Source organism: Myxine glutinosa, chromosome 7, assembly GCF_964187855.1.
Source record: "Myxine glutinosa chromosome 7, kmMyxGlut1.1, whole genome shotgun sequence".
NCBI classification, from domain to species: Eukaryota; Metazoa; Chordata; class Myxini; order Myxiniformes; family Myxinidae; genus Myxine; species Myxine glutinosa.
The window spans coordinates 111,717,368-111,732,922 of record NC_136267.1 but is presented as its reverse complement, the minus strand read 5'-3'; the positions used below and the strand labels follow the sequence as shown (position 1 = coordinate 111,732,922).

The 15,555-nt window shown below is 44.6% G+C and overlaps 1 protein-coding gene across 2 annotated transcripts in view; it reads left to right on the top strand.

Moving 5' to 3' along the window:
* The window catches only part of LOC137431574 (SHC-transforming protein 1-like), a 99,654-nt gene that overhangs the window by 60,309 nt on the left and 23,790 nt on the right, over positions 1–15,555 (top strand). For both annotated transcript variants that reach the window (XM_078782137.1, XM_068123039.2), the window contains exons 5-7: positions 9,553–9,672; positions 9,941–9,994; positions 15,465–15,516. In XM_078782137.1, the coding sequence (XP_078638263.1) occupies positions 9,553–9,672; positions 9,941–9,994; positions 15,465–15,516 (226 nt within the window). The remainder of the gene's footprint in view (positions 1–9,552; positions 9,673–9,940; positions 9,995–15,464; positions 15,517–15,555) is intronic.

Below are 15,555 nucleotides of genomic sequence, written 5' to 3'. Positions count from 1 at the left end.
TACAGGGGATTTCAGGAAAGAAAACAGGGAATTTGAAGGACGTGGATCTGGGGTGTATAAATGGGAGAAGAAAAGATCAAGGTTTTGGATTGGGGAAAGATATGAGACGGTGGTGAACAGCTGTTTTGAAGACCAACAGGGTCTTGTGTTCCAAAGGGTAATTCCAAAGGGTTCTACAGGGTAATTCTAGAGGGTAATTCTAATTGGTAATTTTAAAGGGTTCTAAAGGGTAATTCTAGAGGGTAATTCTAATGGGTAATTTTAAAGGGTTCGAAAGGGTAATTCGAGAGGGTAATTTTAAAGGGTAATTCTAGAGGGTAATTCTAATTGGTAATTTTAAAGGGTTCTAAATGGTAATTCTAAAGGGTAATTCCAAAGGTAATTCGAGAGGGTAATTCTAAAGTGTAATTCCATAGGGTAATTCGAGAGGGTAATTCTAAAGTGTAATTCTAGTGGGTAATTCGAGAGGGTAATACTAAAGTGTAATTCCATAGGGTAATTCTAGAGGGTAATTTTAAAGGGTTTTTTTTATTTTTTTATTTTTTTTGTATACTGAATCGAGGCTCGTGAAAGAGCTAACATTTACTTCACAAACAAATCGACCAGACAAACAAAATACACAAAAAGAGGGAGCGGAAGACAAGATGGGGAGAAAAGGGGAAGCACACAAACACAACATCCGAGAGCAGGGAGATGTGTGGAAGGGAGAGGGCCCGGGGGGAGGAGGCATGGGAAGGGGGGGGGGGGGGGAGGGAGAAGTATAAAGCACAAGGACACCAAAGACTTCCAGGACAGAAGTTGGTATTTCAAAAAGGGGAATTGGGGTGAAATTAGCGGGGGTAGAAAAGATCATGGTTTTGGATGGGGGAAGATAAGAGATGGTGGTGAACAGCTGTTTTAAAGACTTGGAGGGTGGAGTGGGATTGAAGAGAGTGAGGGAGTTTGTTCCAGAGGCGGGAGAAAAGAGGAATGAAGGAGTGAAGGTGAGCAGAGAGTCTTGATTTTGGCAGTTTAACCAAAAGAGGTTTGCAGGCAGATCTCGTGCGACCTGTAGGAATATTTGCGGGACAGAGCCCAGAGAGAGCTGGGGGGGCAAGGCCAGAGAGGAGTCGGTAGAAGACGGAAAGACCACCAACCTGCCTGCAGTGAGTGAGTGAGAGGCCCTTGGAGTTAGCTTCATCGCGGGAGATTCCAATGATTCTGAATGCTTTGGTTTCAACAGCGCGAAGGCGAGCTAGGTGTGAGGCAGGAGCACCAGCCCAGAGGGGAGAGCAGTATTCCATTGAGCTGCGGATGAAAGCCTTGTATGTGGTGAGGAGCTCAGGTGTGCCAAGGAAGGACTTCGCACGACGGAGGATGCCCAGTCGGCGACTGGCTTTGGAGGCCAGATTTGAAATGTGGTTTTTCCAGGAAAGATCATGGCAGATAGTGAGACCCAAAAGCTTGAGTGACAGAACTTCTTGGAGAGGATTATTCACAAAGTGGATGGGAGGGTTGTCCAGTCGGTCTTTTCGGAGAGACATCGTAAGAGTGTGAGATTTGGCAGGATTGAAAGACATGTTCCACTTGTTTGCCCAGTCTGTGATTTTGTCAAGGTCTGCAGAGAGTGAGGAGGCTGCAGACTGCCGATCTGAGGGATGAAGAATGGAGCGGCAGAGAGTGGAGTCGTCAGCAAAGAGATAGAGAGGATTTTCCAGAGAGTCGGAGAGATCATTGATAAAGACCAGAAAAAGCACAGGTCCCAGAACACTGCCTTGGGGAACTCCAGCCTGAACAGGAAGGGGAGATGAGAGAAATCCATTCAGGGCCACACGTTGACTACGTCCAGAGAGGAAGTCCGCAAGCCATGCGTGGAGATTTCCATGGATACCATAGGAGGAGAGTTTGGTGAGCAGAGCTGGGTGCCAGACCGTATCGAAGGCATGTGATATGTCAAGGGAGACAGCTCTGATTTCCTGTTTGGCATTGAGGACCTCCATCCATTGTTGAGACAGCAGAAGCAGCATGTCCAGAGTAGAGTGACCTGGTCTGAAACCAAATTGATGATCAGAGATCAAGCCATTGGAGAAGAGGAAAGATTTCATATCTGAAGCAATGATGGATTCCATGACTTTGCTGATAATTGGGAGCAGGCTGATTGGCCTGTAGTTGCAAGGATCTGTTTTTGCACCTTTTTTGTGTAAGGCGGTAATGTTTGCTGATTTCCACGATGCTGGCATATGACCTTGGGCAAAAGATAGGGTGAAAAGAACAGAGAGAGGGTGAGATAGAGCGGCAGAGCAGGATTTTAGGACCCGTGGGCTGATGCCGTCTGGTCCAGTTGCAGAATCAAAGTCGAGGGTTGACAGACACTTTTCCACCTTGTCAGGAGAGAAGGACACAGAGTCCAGGAGCAGTTGGGTTCGACTGGGAAAGGTGGGAATAGAGAGAGATGGGTTTGGGACTAAAGATTTTGAGGCAAACACAGAGTTGAGGGTAATTCTAAAGTGTAATTCTCGAGGGTAATTCGAGAGTTTAATTCTAAAGGTTAATTCTAGAGGGTAATTCTAAAGGGTAATTCGAGAGGGTAATTCAAAAGGGTAATTCTAGAGGGTAATTCTAAAGTGTAATTCTGGAGGGTAATTCTCGAGGGTAATTCTAAAGGGTAATTCTAAAGGCTAATTCGAGAGGGTAATTCTAAAGGGTAATTCTAGAGGATAATTCTAAAGAGTAGTTCTAACGAGTAATTCTAAAGTGTAATTTTAAAGGGTAATTCTAAAGTGTAATTCCAAAGGGTAATTGTGAAGGGTTCTCAAGGGCAATTCCAAAGGGTAATTCTAAAGAGTAATTCTAAAGCATAATTCTAGAGGGTAATTCTAAAGGGTAATTTTAAAGGGTAATTCTAATTGGTAATTTTAAAGGGTAATTCTAATTGGTAATTTTAAAGGGTAATTCTAAAGGGTAATTTTAAAGGGTAATTCTAATTGGTAATTTTAAAGGGTTTTAAAGGGTAATTCTAAAGAGTAATTTTAAAGGGTAATTTTAAAGGGTAATTTTAAAGGGTAATTTTAAAGGGTAATTTTAAAGGGTAATTCTAAAGGGTAATTCTAATTGGTAATTTTAAAGGGTTTTAAAGGGTAATTCTAAAGAGTAATTTTAAAGGGTAATTTTAAAGGGTAATTTTAAAGGGTAATTCTAAAGGGTAATTCTAACTGGTAATTGTAAAGGGTTCTAAAGGGTAATTCTGAAGGGTTTCGTTCGTTTTTCGGCTTTGCCTATTTCATATCAAAAATGCCAAACTGAACCGATCCCTTCGAACACGGGTGTGAATGTTTTTTTTTTATGAAACGAGATTCCATGTGTCTAAAAGGGCCAAACATTTATAACGTATGCAAATTTTGATCCGCACTAGTCCAAACCAGCCCACTCTGCCCTCGAACACAGCCGGTATTGAATGGAACTCTTTCCCCACCATTTAATACCACACTGCCAGAGCATGCAATTAAGATTTAGGCCAAACAAACAGCATTTTGTTTACAATAACGGAGCGAAGCAATGGTTGGTAATTCGATCAACGATCTTTTTGGGGAAAAAATAAATGAAATAAAACCTTTCATTAATCAACATAATGATTGAATAACCTCTGCGCTTACACACATTCTATAAATAATACAACTGTACTAAATAGCAATTAAAACATGAAATACGCAGAGTGTAAACAAGATGTAATCTGGTAAACTTTGAACTAATACACACACTAGTCTGGCAGGATTGGCTAGAGGTACATACACTCACCTATAAGCTGTATCGTCTGGGTTCGAAACCCAACCCAGCTGTAAACATTCATCCTGGTGTTTCATAGCACAGATGGGGTGACTCACCAATGTGTGTGCCATTCCTCGGATGACACACACACACACACACACACACACCTACCTTTTCACTTTACAATGATTCCTTGGTAAAAAAAAAAAATTCAGAATTTCTGGAAGCTCCGCTGTGCCGATGATGCAGTGCCCCCCATTACCAGTAAGCTGGTACTCATTTTACAGACTTCAGAAAGATGACAGGCTGAGTCAACCCACCTGGTGTTAATTCAATGGCATGACAGTGGGCTAACCAAGATGGTGGACCACCATTATGTGATGTGACAGTGGTCTGACCAAGATGGTGGACCACCATTTTGTGATGTGGCAGTGGGGTAACCAAGATGGTGGACCACCATTTTGTGATGTGACAGTGGGCTGACCAAGATGGCAGACTGCCATTTTGTGATGTGAAAGTAGTCTGACCAAGATGGTGGACCACCATTTTGTGATGTGAAAGTAGTCTGACCAAGATGGTGGACCACCATTTTGTGATGTGACAGTGGGCTAACCAAGATGGTGGACCACCATTTTGTGATGCGACAATGGGCTGACCAAGATGGTGGACCACCATTTTGTGATGTGACAGTGGACTAACCAAGATGGTGGACCACCATTTTGTGATGTGACAGTGGGCTAACCAAGATGGTGGACGACCACTTTGTGATGTGACAGTGTGCTAACCAAGATGGCGGATTGCCATTTTGATAACGGTTTGAATTTATTTTTATTTTTTTTTTGTACTAGTATCCGACTGCAAAGCCGCAATGAGCCAGCGAAGCCAAAGCCTCTTGCCACTATTTTACCCATCACAATGGCATAAGTAGGTTAGGTAGTTGGTAGTAGGTAGGTGTAGTAGATACTGTAGGGCAAAGGGGGGCATTAAGCTCCAGGGGGCATTAGGCTCCACTACATTGTAAATCTTGAAGGTAAATATAATGCATTAACAATGTAGTGGAGCCTAATGCCCCCTGGAGCTTAATGCCCCCCTTTGCCCAACCTGGTAAGACTTGGTAAAAGAGAAGAGCAGACAGTCCTCCCCAATACCGACATACAATAAATGTCACAAGCTTAAGGAAGTAACTATACGATGTGCTAGCTTAGGGCCTATTTTAAGAAATTTTAACTGGGCTTAACATACGTTTTCACAGTATGTGTGTAGTCTTCTAACTTCAGTCGCTGTCAGGACTGGTTCTCTCCGGGCACTGCGGCTTCCTCCACTAGAAGAAGTTAGCTTGCAGTAAGATCAGTGCCGACAGATCAAACGATAGCGCCGTTTCAACGGCAATGTGTGACTGTCGTTAATCAAACCGAGCTTTCTTTCTTTATGTAAACCGCTTATACCGGTAGGTGCAGGACAACATCATAAATCAGACAAACCTACTGAGCATGGGAGCATGGGATTGAAGCCTAATTCGGCTTTTTAGGTCTACCATTAAAGAAGAGAAAAATTTCGAAAATGCCCCAGAGTCGCGACTGTTGTCACGAAGGGTGCACTAACTGGAAGTTACGTTGTTCCGCGGGCGCCTATTGAACTTTTCCGCAATTTTTTATGCATACTTCCGCATCCGCAAGATGGCGGCCTCCATGGAGCGATTTGGTGCGTCAAAGCTTCGAAATTCTCAAAGGATCCTGCAAAATCGGGCGTTTCAACATAAGATATTGAATCAAAAAAAGACAGGTGAAACAAACTCCGATTGAACTTTTTCGCAATTGTTTATGCATACTTCCGCATCCGCAAGATGGCGGCCTCCATGGAGCGATTTGGTGCGTCAAAGCTTCGAAATTCTCAAAGGATCCTGCAAAATTTGGCTTTTCAACATAAGATTGTGAATCATAAAAAGACGGGTGAAACAAACTCCTCTTGAACTTTTTCGCAATTTTTTATGCATACTTCCGCATCCGCAAGATGGCGGCCTCCATGGAGCGATTTGGTGCGTCAAAGCTTCGAAATTCTCAAAGGATCCTGCAAAATCTGGCTTTTCAACATAAGATTGTGAATCAAAAAAAGACGGGTGAAACAAACTCCTATTGAACTTTTTCGCAATTGTTATGCATACTTCCGCATCCGAAAGATGGCGGCCTCCATTGAGCGATTTGTTGTGTCAAAGCTTCGAAATTCTCAAAGGATCCAGCAACATCTGGCTTTTCAACATAATACGTATGCGTTCATTCACAACACCGGCTTCGCCGGCTGTGAACACCTTGATAATCACATTCAAAAAGGGTGTTTTAACACACTCAAACACCCAGTTTTCATTCATGTACTTTCTTGGAGTTTGATAAGTATGCATGCAAAGTTTGGGTTTGCTGGGTTTCATGGTTTTGGAATTATAGAGGAGACACGCAGACACTGATCTCTGATCTCTCTGACTCTCTTGAAAATCCTCTCTATCTCTTTGCTGATGACTCCACTCTCTGCCGCTCCATTCCTCTTCCCTCAGATCGGCAGTCTGCAGCCTCCTCACTCTCTGAAGACTTGGACAAAATCACAGACTGGTCAAACAAGTGGAACATGTCTTTCAATCCTGACAAATCTCACACTCTTACTATGTCTCTCCGAAAAGATCGACTGGACAACCCTCCCATCTACTTTCTCAACAATCCTCTCCAAGAAGTTCTGTCGCTCAAGCTTTTGGGTCTCACTATCTGCCATGATCTTTCTTGGGAAAACCACATTTCCAAGCTGGCCTCCAAAGCCAGTCGCCGACTAGGCATCCTCCGTCGTGCGAAGTCCTTCCTCGGCACACCTGAGCTCCTCACCACATACAAGGCTTTCATCCGCAGCTCAATGGAATACTGTTCTCCCCTATGGGCTCCTGCCTCACACCTATCTCGGCTTCACGCTGCTGAAACCAAAGCTTTCAGAATTATTGGAATCTCCCGCGATGAAGCTATCTCTGAGGGCCTTTCACTCACTCACCGCAGGCAGGTAGGTGGTCTTTCTGTCTTCTACCGACTCCTCTACGGCCTTGCACCCCCAGCTCTCTCTGTGCTCTGTCCCCCAAATATTCCTACAGGTCGCACAAGATCTGCCAGCAACCCTCTGATGGTTAAACTGCCGAAATCTCGGCTCTCTGCTCACCTTCACTCTTTCATTCCTCTTTTCTCCCGCCTCTGGAACAAACCCCCTCACTCCCTTCAATCCCACTCTTCCCTCCAGGTCTTTAAAACAGCTGTTCACCACCATCTCTTATCTTCCCCCATCCAAAACCTTGATCTTTTCTACCCCCGCTAATTCACCCCAGATCCACCTTGTTTGAAATTCCAACTTCTTTCCTGGAAGTCCTGGCAGTGTCCATATGTGTTATACCTCTCCCACCCCCCCCCCCCTTCCCATGCCCCCCCCAAAGCCCTCGCCCTCTCTCAGATCTCTCGATGTCTCCATGTCTCTCGGTCCCTGCTCTCAAATGTTGTGTTTGTGTCCTTCCCCCTCTCTCCCCATATTGTCTACCGCTCCCGATGTTATATGTTTTATGTGTCGGTTTGTCTTTCTGTGTGATTAATGTTCGCTCTTTCACGAGCCTCGATCTTGTATACAAAAAAAATAAAAAAATAAAAAACTTCCTGTTATTATTATCTCTCTATAATTCCAGTAATCTCTGTGTGTCTGTGACCGCTGTTTCTCGACAACCACTGGTCTGATCTAATCGAAGCTTGCCAGCTATATTGCTGGGGACCTGAGGATGTGCCTTTTCAAGGTTTCATATTAATGGGACAAGTGGTTACCAAGTCATGGCCATTTATTTAGCAAACACATACATAGGGTGCCGCCTTGTGGTCACCCCTCCCCCCTTCTTCACCAACTTGGACCACGTGCGTAATGGCGTTCTGCGCCGCGGCACGCGGCCACGAAACGAGCAGGGGAGATCATCGGCAGAACGCAACCTCGACTGCAGGTGTCCAGTGTCGGTTTTGGAGAGAGAGATTGGGGATTTTGAAGGGGGCCTATTGTTATCTCTCTATAATTCCAGTAATTGTAAACACAATGCGTGTGTGTGTATGTCTGTGACCGCTGTTTCTCGACAACCACTGGTCTGATCTAATCGAAACTTGCCAGCTATATTGCTGGGGACCTGAGGATGTGCCTTTTCAAGGTAGAGCGAAGACCGAAGCAACGGTGAAAGTTTTTTTTTTTTTTTTGCACGTATGGTCACGCTAGAGCGAAGGAACCGCCTGTGTGTTTGTTGTTTCTGCCTCGGGGTTTGAAAGGTTTTTGTTTTATTTTTCTTTCTTCTCTTCTCTTTGTGCTTCTCCTTGCGATGGAATAGCAAAAAGGCTAAATATGTTGGCGCAAATAGAATAATTGCCCAATAAAACTAATTTGCGATTAATCGTAACTGCGATATGCGACCTTCCGGACAGTGAGGACTTAACTTCCGGACTTACGGATAGTGACGACTTACTGTCTCGATTGTATCTTACTACTATCTTACTTTCTTATCTATCTATACTGTCGTATCTGGCTTATACTTTTACGGGCACGCACTAGTACGAGTTGAAGATAGATATGCAATGCCATCCCTCTTCATCCTCCTCCTCTCCCCTTGTACACACAGCCTTGAATCCACTCACTCCCCTCTTGCATCATGAATGTAATAAATTACAGATCAATACAATACGAGGTAGATGGCCCCTACATTTTGACTTTGCTTCTCTCCTTATTGATCATGGTGGATAATTACTTTTTTATTTGGAGGGAGTGGGATTGAGGGAACAAATATTAAATGGATTCATCCATACCATAATAAATATAGTAATAAAAAAAATATAGCAATAACTAATAACCAAATCATGATTATCTGAGCGATGTTAAAATGAGCGATGTTTATGAAGATGAAACTCAGGAAGTTTGCTCGCTATTATTTAAGAAAAACAAGACCGAAAGTCTAACAGCGGCATAGCCGGGCTTGTTTGATACTTTAGTTGAAGAGGATAGTTTGACCTGGGTGGGGATACTAGTTAGAAAATAATGTAAGTATTGAATTTTTTTGAAGTACTGAAAGTCTCTAAGCTGTCTGTCACCATGGAAATGAAGAGATTGCATTGAGACACTGGTTTATTCTATATGTTTCGATTCAACAATGAACCAACCATACACCGCTTAAATCCAGTAACTTTGCAGTTACGACAAAATGATTGCAGCGTTTTATTTTTGAAAAAGATTATATTGACTGTATTATTATTACGAAAACGATACTATTGTATAATGAAACCTGGGCTAATTTTTCCGAAGCAACCTAAAGGCGAGGCATGAAGGCATGAAGCCTAAGGCCTATACGTACATACTGTGTCGTTGGAAGACCCGTAACGCCGATGCTTTCGATATTTGATGGTCATTTTAACAATCGGTTTGTTTGTGTTTCACACTAAACGGAAAACATAGAGGTTGAGCATGGCGATTGTGATATAGAGGTTCAACCTGAACGGCATAGAATTCATAATGACGGTGTGTGGAGTCAGCAGTCGTACGCCGTAATGACATCACAGATGTAATCAAGGAATTAATTAAATCACATCACCCCAGTCATGTGACCAGATCCTCAACTCTGATTGGTGTACACTTGTGAGGGACATACATACAGATAGACAAACACTGTTCTAGAATCTAAACGGCTTTGCCCTATGGGCTACGCCATAAAAAATTTGGCAAGCCATTATTTTTAGATGTTATGGAATATTTATCACCATTGCCTTGTTATTTCAGCCTCCATGCAAGGTGCTGTTAGGTGTACTAGGCCGCACGAGCCTTCGCTTTTCAGGCCGCAGTGCTACGCTTCTCATCAGCCTATCAAGTGTCAGCCTATCAGCCTTCGAAAGTAAACAGGTGAATTGCTTCCTCGTTCTCATCCACTATTTCTTTGATTTTTCATTTCCACTCAGATGTACCAATTCCTGACTTGCACCTACACCTATTGTTCTGTCACAAAGAATTAGCGAAAAACAGGTATTCTTCGCCATTGTAAAATTATTAAAAGATCCGATCATGACACAATCGGGTAAGATCTTCATAATAAACATGCTTGAGTCAACACAGCCTAGATTTTCAGTTACTGGTAAAAAAAAAAAATCATTCAGTAAATTTGTCTTTGCAGATTATTGCGAGCCATCACATGCAGTCGGTTTCATTTGCGTCTGGTGGGGATGTGGTAAGTAAAATGATTACCCACAACAAGTACAAGACATGTGTCATGTGATGCAATTTGTGAATTGTCTTGTGATGAGATATCAAAGTTTTTGTGTCATGTGAAATGCAAGTTTTTGCAATTCTGGCAGCACAAAATGGTGATGCCGAGAGATTATAAATTTGAACTGCAGGGTCTGCAAATTAATCCTGATTTGTAATGACATGGCTGAGTAGGTGATGTCATATATAAGTATTTCAGATGTTGAGAACAATAGATTGTTGAGAATTAGACATTTATAGATCGTACCAATATCTTATGTTTTGAACAGGGTATTTATAAAATATTGTCGCGTTACTGGCGATTAAAATCTTTCCAAGGAACGGATAACCAAACAAGCTGTTACTCCAAGGTGTTCATTAAATGAAGAGCGCTTACCTGAACGGATCCCACCGGCAGTCCTCAAACCTGCAATAAATAACTCAAACGAAACCGGATTTTAAATGTCCAAAAATACCGGCTTTATTAAAAGAAATGCCGGTATTACAAAATAAAACATGGTAAAATAAATTCCTAAATTGGGACGTCCCCACAACAGACTTGAAACACGGACGAAGGATAAAATAAAATAACTGGAAAATAATTGTGTGTGTGGGTGCACTTAACTCTGATCACTGGTGGGGTCTCGTCAGGGGTCGTTAAAATTGTCCGGAGCGTTGGCGGGAACCGCCCGGTCCTTGGCGGGAACCGCTCGCTCCCGCGTTGCTAGGCCTCCACATGCCCTCGCTCAATAGGCCGCGCCCGCCGGCGCACAACAGGCCTTCCACGTGATTTGAACGGGCCGTGTACAGCTCACTCCCCCAGCTGGGCCTGTCCCCGTCTTCCCCGGTGGGAAGCTGCAGCCCTCGGTCAGGGGTCGTTAAAATTGTCCGGAGCATTGGCGGCCTTCCACGGACGGGGACGCGGCCCTGCCCTTTTCCTCTGCACGTCCACCAGTAGTTTCTCCGAACACGGCTGGTCCGATCGCTTCCTTGAGCCCGTGGTCCAAGCACGATCTTTCGCTTTATTGTCCAGAACGAGAGAGACAAATGCCGACTGCCATGATCCAGACCAGGCGCAGAGAGCAGAGCTGAGCAGAGAGCAGTGAAGAGGGCAGAGAGAGAGAGAGAGAGAGAGCGAAGCGAAGAGAAGAAGCGAGGCAAGAGCAAAATGTCCGCTGGCGCGTCCTTTTATCACCCATGCTCTCACGTCATCGGCCGTGCTTCACCAATCAGCGAGTTCCTTCTTACCAGTCCTCCTGTCAATCAATAACCCTGACCAACCATGGCTCATCGGGGCGTGGCCTCGGCCTGCCCATCCTGTGTGTGCCTCTCAAGTCGGGGTTGTTATCTTTAGGGCTGAATGCATGACTTCCGGTAGGTTTTTATTAATGAGTGTTTAGATGTGGGATTCTAGCCCGACGTGTCTGTGGTGCGGTGCCAAAAGAGACAAAGGAATAGATACAGAGGTAACAATGTACAAGGGATATTTTACCCATAATCCATGAGCTATTTAGCACAAGAGCCACCCTTCGTATGGCCACACGTAACACTTAATCCGAACACATGACCTACCGGATCCCTACTTATTACATGGTGGTTCTTCTTCTTCACGACAATCGGAGCATGCTAATTTATGCAAATCTACCTGAACTAAAGTAATCACTGCCTACCCCCTACAAACATAACAATATATTAGTAAGTTGTGTTATCTAACACATCACCCGATAGACTAGACAGACGATTGTAGGCGTTGCTTGCCCAGCCGACAAAAGGTGTGGTTTGGGCTCAGAAATGTCTTTCTTGTAGAGTGTTTAAATTGGTGCTCCTTGTAGCTAATTGCTATGTGGCAGTAAATGTAGCAGTAAGGGGGTGGGAGAGAGAGCGGGAAAATTGGTGCTCCTTGTAGCTAATTGCTATGTGGCAGTAAATGTAGCAGTAAGGGAGTGGGAGAGAGAGCGGGAAAGGAGGGAAGTGGGAAGGAAGAGAAAGAGGTAGGTGGGAGAGAGAGACAAAAATACCACCATTTTGCATACGTAATATTGTTATAGCCGTTGGGTTTGTACAGTTGTCTGGTTCGAATCCCGACAAACCACATTAAAGTGGCCGTGGCGGCCGATTGATTCTGTCATTCCGAGATGGATCATGGGCCTGTCTGCCACAATACCGTACTCCACGGGCAGCACTGAGCCAATTGATACATTACGCTGATCTGTACCATGCACCTGTTCTCTAATGGCCACTGAGCGGAGTCACTGGGTGCAGGCATGGTCTCATACTGGGCGCTAATTGCCTGAACCCAATCTGTCCTTTAAGACGTATATAATTAAAAGGAGCGATCAGAGACACTCAAATCAACCAGAAACCCAGTGTTTTTTTTATAATGTATTTGCCAAAAAGGATGGGAATGCAAATGAAGAAGCAATACAATAATATCTAGAGCGAAGTCGATGAGGTGCAATCGCAAATCACCACGCTTCCCACCGAAAGCAAGTTGAAAGGTAGCAAAAAGTTCCACCTGGAATGACCCAATATCAAATTTTGAGTTAAAATGTTTTTCTCTGTTTTGACCCCTGTGACCTTAAATTCCCACCCCTTGGGGCCTTAAGAAGGGGTCAAATTTTTAAAAGTTACATATTTATGTCATGTGTCTCCCAATGTTGATTGCAGATACAAGGTTTCATTGAAAAATGTTTAAAATTGTGTCAGAATTAGCATTTTTCAGCATTTAACCTTTTGATCCCATGCCAGGGGGTGGAGCCAAAATGACATTGCTCTTGCACCTTCTTGCCATGTGGTGATCATTACTAACAAGTTTGGTGAATTTCTGCCCAACCATTTAGAAGAAGATAGTGTGATGGATGGACTGATAGACAGACAGAGCCGATTACAATATCCCCCCATTTTTTTTTTTCAAAAAGCGTGGGGAAAATTATTCTTCTACTTACATGCGTGCCCCAAATCCACGAACAAATGGCAGTTCCTTAATTACCTAAGTCTTTAAGGCCTCATACATACCACAGGAATAAAGACCAGAAGAAATGACAGTACACAGTAAGTTTCCAGTCCAGCAGGACACAGTGAGTTTCCAGTTGCGGCACCTCCCTGTAGGAAAACAGTTTATGCCGTTGCCAGAGCCTGGCCCTAGATCAAATGGTGGGCAATGCCTGGGGGCTGGAGCTGCGGCTGCACCTGTGTCAGCTTGGGGAGGAACCCTGTTGCAGCTCATGTACAGCTTCCCTCATAAGCTCAGGACGCCTCTCACCTCGCCGATCTCATCAGCCCTATTTATAGCTGCACCCCCTCCCCACAGCCATGACATCACTAGCCCTGCCCCACTCTGCCACTATTGTCTCGGAGGCCCAGTTTGTGAGTGGGGCATCCCCCTGACCTTTCCCTCAGATGGTACTAGCAAGGGTGGGACTGATCAAGACAGTTATCGGGATGGTGGGGGTGGCGTTTCCCACCTAAACCTGTGATGAGGGCCTGTCGGACGCTTAAAAGACACATTTATTACAGATTAAAAATGTGAGAACATTAATCGTGTATGAAGGGATGGCAGTTTTTGACACACACATTCGGGAAGGGAAGACAGCAGCTTCCTACACACAAAATGATGCATATTGTTGCGGTTTTGCCATAAAGGCAAACCCCCTATAGTTAATTGCACGACAACATGTAGCCTGCAGTAGTTAGTTATTTCTTATTGAATGTAAAGATCAGCCCTTTCCCATTGTGTAGTAATCAAAACCAAATATGCGTTGAGATTAGGCAGGATTTTAAACCTCTGTATGGTTAAGGGAAGCCATTACTAATGAGCAGGAAGGCGTGGCCAATGGAACAGGCAGGTGACGAAGGACGGAGGAGGGAACACGTCCCCGGCATGCGACAAGCCACAGCCAATGGGAGGCTGTGGAACATTTTGAAGGTGTGGTGGGTGTGATAAAACCCCTGCCCATCGCATTTTCACTCTCTTGCTTTTTGGCTGCGCCCACGACACGACTCTCTTGGATTTTGCTTCGTCGACGACATCTCTTGCTTTGGGATTTTGCCACGCCACGACCTCATGCTCTGGACTCTCTTGCTTTTGGCTCCACCAGACGACACTGCTCTGGCCTTTGTGCTCTTGCCCGGACCCTCTTGCCTTTGTCCTTCGACGACGCCTCTTGCTTGTTCAACCTGCGCTGATGTTCGTCCGTGCCGACTTCGAGGCGGCGGTTCGTCCTTCGGACCTGACCTCGTCCAGGCTGTATGTGAGGACTGAACTGCGCACACCACGTGGCCACTTTGGTGCTTCGCAGGGACTGATTCCTTCGGTACCAATAACCAGAGTGTTATTCCCTGAGTGAGTGTGAGAGTGTGAAGGCGCCAGTGGGGTTTATTATTAGGTAAGGAATTGATAAGCTGCATCTTTGTCTGTTTGTCTGTGCCTTCAAAATAAAAGGCTGGACATTTCGTTGTTACATTCCAACCTGTTCGGATACGTCTTTTCTCCATTGGCCTAGCATCATCCGAGACCAAATTTGGCGGTTTGAATCAGGTCCGTAAATCACGTAAGGTAACGTCGCTTTCCACACCGTGCAAATCCACTCGGCATGCAATTGAATAAGGTGTGTGAAAGCGAGGGTTCTATCCCCGGTTTCTTTGGTCAAGTGTCTTGAAGGTATTTGGGGTATTTGACCAGCAAACTCTTCGGCGCGTGGCTGGGAGATTGGCGATCGCAATTGCTTAGCAATCCGTCAATCATGTCATGAGTCTAGTCGCTCGTGGTCGGCGGCCTCAGTGGAACCGGAGTTCGTGGGGAAACGGGGCATAAACCCCCCCTTAGTACGTCGACGAACCCGGCATCCGCAACAATATTCTATATAAAAATTAAATTAAATGAACTCACACTCATGATACATGCAATATGGGAAATAACTACTGCTACACTATGCAGAGTTACCCCCGAGAAGCCATTCCCACAACAATATGTAGGTTTCCTTATTTGTACAAATTATACATTTAGAGGCCATTTAGAGGCCACCGTTTAGAGGCCATTTTTCCCCACAAAGCGGGGGTTGGACCTTTTCGGGGACCGTGGTAGTTGTTGTTTTTTGGTCCCCTTTTTGAAGCAATGTTTTATGGCCGGATGCCCTTCCTGACGCCAACCCTTTTTGCCGCCTTCAACGACAAACAGAGAATTACCAGTGAACTGGTACTCAATTAGCCGACCTCGGAAGGATGACAGGCTGAGTCAACCCCCCTGGCATTAATTCGGCGATCGACCGAGATTCGAACCCAGGATCCTAGGTATCCTAAGCCGGCACCCTAGCCGCTAGCCCAACACCAGGGATGTACATTTAGTACAATAGATATGAAATAATTCTCCAGTATTTTTGTAGCAATACACATCATTAAGAAAGTTGATAAAAAGTACGTAATAAGCTACCTGACTTTCGCGTTGCTTTGTGCAGGACATGGCTGACTTTGTTGCTTATGTTGCAAAAGATCGTCAAAACCAACGAGGTACACAAGAGATTGAAACACATTTAAGAAAACTATGTA